The sequence below is a fragment of the Branchiostoma floridae genome, chromosome 8 (assembly GCF_000003815.2).
Source record: "Branchiostoma floridae strain S238N-H82 chromosome 8, Bfl_VNyyK, whole genome shotgun sequence".
Lineage (NCBI taxonomy): Eukaryota > Metazoa > Chordata > Leptocardii > Amphioxiformes > Branchiostomatidae > Branchiostoma > Branchiostoma floridae.
The window spans coordinates 12554512-12559605 of record NC_049986.1 but is presented as its reverse complement, the minus strand read 5'-3'; the positions used below and the strand labels follow the sequence as shown (position 1 = coordinate 12559605).

Below are 5094 nucleotides of genomic sequence, written 5' to 3'. Positions count from 1 at the left end.
CCAGTTGACAGATTTGATGAACGATTTGCTTCAGTATCTGATGCTGACTTTGATGATATGGTCGAGGATTTCTCAACTCGAGGAATTGTTTCAAAACAGATGTTGCAATGTTTATGGAAAGATATGAAACTATCAGGTGAAGAGGAAGTTATGTTAATCTGTTTACTTCAGAAGTTTGACCTTTGTTTTGAAATGCCACAATGTGAGGATGCTGATCCATACACCATTCAGTCTGTGCCTCCTGTGTATCGTTTTCCATGGTTGCTAACAGCTATTGCCACTTGCATGCCCAGAGAAATTCAACCTGATGACGTTGTGCTCATGGTGGTCTTCCAACTGCAAAACTATTGCCCTGTAGGTCTGTTTGAAACTCTTTCAGTCAAACTGAACAAATTCATCAAATATCGTAAAGACTGGCAATATGGCATTCAAGCAGTCAGTGTGGTGGGAAAGAACAAATTTGAACTTTTGGTGCAACTTGAACCAAAGGAAAGAAGTGAAGAAATCCTAATTTCTGTGCAAACACAAAACAAGAAACTGAAGGAAGCATGGGGTATTATGGTCTTGATCATCAATGCAACAAAGGAGCTCCTACAGCAGTGGCCAGGTGTACTGTACTGTGTTCGAGTGGTGTGCCCACACTGTCTGAAGCTTGGGGTGGACAAACCTCACCGGTTCTCCGGAGCTGTTCTGGACAAGACACCAGGAGGCATTGTGGTGTGTCCAAAGACATGGGATGAGATTGACCCCAGACTGATTCACCCACACACAAGTATGTTTCTATAATTATGCATGATGTTACTTAAAATGGTTGTAATGCAGACGAGAAAGCGTACTTCCCTTATCTCAGATGACTGTGTTTTCTGCATTGGTTTAGGTCTACAGTGACCACTTAAGAAGGTTTACATAATAAATTGATTTGGCATATTTCGCATAATTGATTTGGCAATTTTTCATATTGAGGCATTACGTATACTGTCTTTTTGTCTCTGCAACACAAACTAGCCCCAGCGCAGTGGCAACAGCGGAGAAAGAGGGCACTTGAGGAGTGTGGAAAAAGCCCAGCTCCTGAAGAGATCATGATGGAGAAACAACCTCGATATTCAGGTAAAACAACAGTTTTGAAAGCGACTGAATGCTTCATTATCAAGGATAATATTTCCATGGATCTCGGGAATCAATGTTAAGTATGAAAATCATGTAAGTCTTAAAATTATTGGCATATAACTTGACAAAGTCACTTTTCCTTTCACACAGCCAAAACCTGGTAATCCAATAAGGAAGACAACGTACAGTTCATGCAACACACATTTCAAGGGACTGTAATGCACAGAGCCTGATGAACACAATCAATATAGATGATGTGCAAAATTGATCAAATGGCAGTACAACAAATTTAAAAAAAATGTGGGTTCAATACATGAGAACATGCATGTCAGACAGACCAACACTTTCTTAACTGTTTTCTGATCATATGTTGCCTCAGAGAATGTATGGGAAAGGTTCAGAAGTATGTCTATAGAGATGCAGCCAGGAGATGAACAAAGTAGACTGAGAGACCACCTGATGGAGTCAGGCCTCACGCTCCGACCCGATGTGCCCAAAGATGGGAACTGTCTCTTCCATGCTGTATCTGACCAGCTTGTGCGCACTGGAAGCACAGCGATCAGTCACTCACAGCTCAGACAAGATGTGGTTGGCTACTTGAGGCAACATCCTCACAATGTAAGTCTGTTTTATCTGCAAAATGAACAGGTAGTGCATTGTACTGACAGTTGGACGAGAATAGCTACAATAATTTTTTGTAGATCCTTCTATTTTCAGAATATAAAACATTTTACCAAAGAAAATTGACAAGCTCTTATACATGACAAAAGCCATTTATATCAAGAACATATTTTTATGCATTCATCTTCAACAATCTTTTAAGGGAGGAAATGTTAACTTTAAAAAGTCAATTGGGACTATCTGTTATAATTTACAGTAACTTCAGATATGATTATCTATGATGAACCTGTTTACTTCTAACCCTGATTTTATCTCCTGTCTCTCTCTCAGGAGAAGGGTGATCACCTTCGAGCCTTTGTACGCAATTTAGATTGGGAAGGTTACCTACAGCAGATGTCTCGAGATGGAGTGTGGGGAGATCACATCGTACTACAGGCCTTGGCTTCCATGTTAGGCAGAGACATTAGGATTGTGTCCAGCATTGATGCAGACAACTACATAACCATACTGTCACCTATGGGGAACCAACAAGTCACTACAGGGCCGCCACTTCTGCTGGGTCACTATGCTGAAAACCACTATGCTAGTCTTGATGGTAAGTATATATTCCTTTATCAGAACTTTGAATGAATCTTGTTTATTAATTCTTCAAGTTGGTTGGTATTATTGCTGTCAACATATGTTACAGATTCACCAATAATTGCAATTACTGTGATAATGTTAATGTTTATGTATCAAAGGTGACAGTAATAAAACATCTCAACCTGGAGTTGGGCCTTGTGACATCATCATAAGAGCAGAATCCAGAGCAAAGGGTAGGTAAATGTAATGTAATTAACAGCACAGCAAACTATACATAGCAATATACATGTACTTGAAGCTAAGTACCACAATGTGTTTCCATTTGTCCCAATTTGTCCCATTTACCAATGTGTCCCTCTTTTACCCCAAGAGGGAAATTGATTTTTTATGCCTCAATCATTGAAAATTATAAGATGAATACATGTTGATTTATCTTTACACTCTTCTTCACTGAATTGTTTCAAGGATCTGGAAGCAAGCCTGTGGTGCTGATGATCAATGATGAATATGGCACCTCTCGAGGTGGTGTCTCCACAATACACCGCCAGATGGCAGGCATGCTGGTTTCCAAAGGAGCAGTGGTCTACAGTACCATCTTAGGTGCCAGCAGGGATGATGAGGATGATGCAGCTGCCGATGGGGTTCAGCTGATCTTTCCGACAACATCCGATGGAGACAAGAGAAAACCCAGTCTTGATTGGCTGACATGGGAGCACAAGAGCCATTATCCAAACCTGCCTTCAGAGGTAGGCTTCGTCGTCGGCCATGTTAACATCACAAGCCGTGCAGCAAGACAGATCAAGGAGCAACGCCTTCCTAACGCCAAATTGGTCCAGGTCACTCACGTGATCCCAGAAGACACCAGTCACTACAAGGGTGATGAGAAGGTGATGAGCATTGGGGAGGAGAGTGACAGCATTCTGGAAGACTTAAAACATGCCGATGTGATATTCTCAGTAGGCCCATACATGTATGACTACTATAAGAGTCAGACAAGAGAGATAAAGCCACACCATGAGTTTTTGCCTAAGCCATCTGACGTCTTCAGCAAGGTGCAAGTGAAACATGTCAACACAGAAACAAAAGTGGTACTATCCATTGGCAGGGTGATGGGCGTAGAAATACTGAAAGGCTATGATCTTGTAGCAAAGGCCATGAGCATGGTGATCGACCACCTACCAAACACAAAGTGGCGAGTCCGTGGTGTCAGTCATGAAGACTTTCCAGAGAGCAAGAAACTTATTCAAGCCAATGTGGAAAAGGGCAAATTCAACTTCACCCCCCTGAAGTACGCCACACAGAGAGAGCTGAGCGAAGACATGCAGAAAGTCGACGTTGTCCTGATGCCGTCACGTGCAGAGCCATTTGGACTGGTTGCTCTCGAGGCCATTGCTGCAGGAGTACCAGTTCTGGTTTCCCACAAGTCTGGTCTTGCATGGTTCTTAAGGAGCCAAGACCCTGAGTTTGATCGTCTGATTGTGGAGATTGCGGATGATGACAATGAAGCCGCCAAAACACTTGCTAAGAGGATCATTAAGGTTCTAAAGGATGGGAAAAGGGAGTTTCAAGCTGCAAGACGGTTGAAAGAGACACTTTTGGCCTCAAAGTACTGGGATGCATCACACAGCAAGTTCCTTGAGGCATTTGGCCTTTAGGTATGCTAACTGTTGCTACTTACAAAAGTTACAGTGTATAGAGCGCATAGATAATCAGTACCATAATAGCCTATAGATTGTAATGACATTATAATATTTGCTGTACAAAAACTTGTCTTTGGGGAGCTGTGCCTTTTGAGAGCTGTATGTTATGTTTTAAATCAAGTTACCTTTCTTTCTGTAGAGAACTACATTGATTATAACAAGGAGGTTTAACCTCCTTGATTATACTTTATAGCATGACAGGTGTATACCTGTGTAATGGAAACTGCAATCTTTGTTACATCTTGTAGAAGATGTTTAAGACTTAGAGTCTGTTTGATGTACTATTGTCAGATATTGCTGCTATTCTCCTTACATTCTGTTCTAAGAGTGATGTAGTATACATTGATGTAAATAAAGATTATATTTTCATATACGACTTTGCATGGCTTATGTTGTGTGCTGAAACATTTTACTCAGAGAAAAAGGAACTAATATCAAGGGGCAAAAATCAACATTGTCTAGGGAAATGAGATGTCATGATTGTAGTAAATCTCAGACTGGAGTCAGCTGAGACCAATTCAAAACTTGAAAGCCTGTGACAGCAAGAAAGAAGGATTATAAAACCCTAGGATCAGAACCCATGTAAAACTAATCCAATAGACTACTGCAAAAGTGCCCCAGAAAGATGCATAGAGTAATGGCCAGGTGTAACTGCTCAGGAGGTGGAATAGACCTGATAAATTGCTGAGTGTTAGCAAATACATATTATGAGCACACAGTTCTTTTCATAAACTTTTCATCTTAGAAACATGGTTATCAAGTCATGACATGAGACTTGGACAGACTGGACAAAAAGCATGTATGGAGCCTACAGGATTTTGCCCCAGCGTAATGCAAGTTAGTCATGTATTGTATGGCTTTAGATTGAGGAAAAAGCAGAATCTGCAAGCACAATAATGTAGAATGTATAGATCTAGCATTTGTATCATCCATCAAATCAATACAATTTATTGTCATTTTAGCAGTTTTCAATATGGTCACACATACACAATGTCCATGTAACCATTGTTTCATAAAACCATTTTCAACCAAATGTTGACAGAACAGTAGTTTCTCATGACCTATGCATGATAAAAATCCATAT

The 5094-nt window shown here is 40.7% G+C and overlaps 2 protein-coding genes across 2 annotated transcripts; both read left to right on the top strand.

Moving 5' to 3' along the window:
• Nucleotides 1-9: 9 nt before the first annotated feature.
• On the top strand, nt 10-1271 carry LOC118421766 (malignant fibrous histiocytoma-amplified sequence 1-like). The gene is made up of 3 exons (XM_035829268.1): nt 10-772; nt 1006-1107; nt 1258-1271. Exons 1-3 carry the CDS (start codon nt 58-60, stop codon nt 1269-1271), a joined length of 831 nt encoding a protein of 276 aa, XP_035685161.1. The 5' UTR covers nt 10-57.
• Nucleotides 1272-1482: 211 nt separating this feature from the next.
• On the top strand, nt 1483-4248 carry LOC118421765. The gene is made up of 4 exons (XM_035829267.1): nt 1483-1725; nt 2059-2323; nt 2469-2543; nt 2776-4248. Exons 1-4 carry the CDS (start codon nt 1513-1515, stop codon nt 3963-3965), a joined length of 1743 nt encoding a protein of 580 aa, XP_035685160.1. The 5' UTR covers nt 1483-1512; the 3' UTR covers nt 3966-4248.
• Nucleotides 4249-5094: the final 846 nt, after the last annotated feature.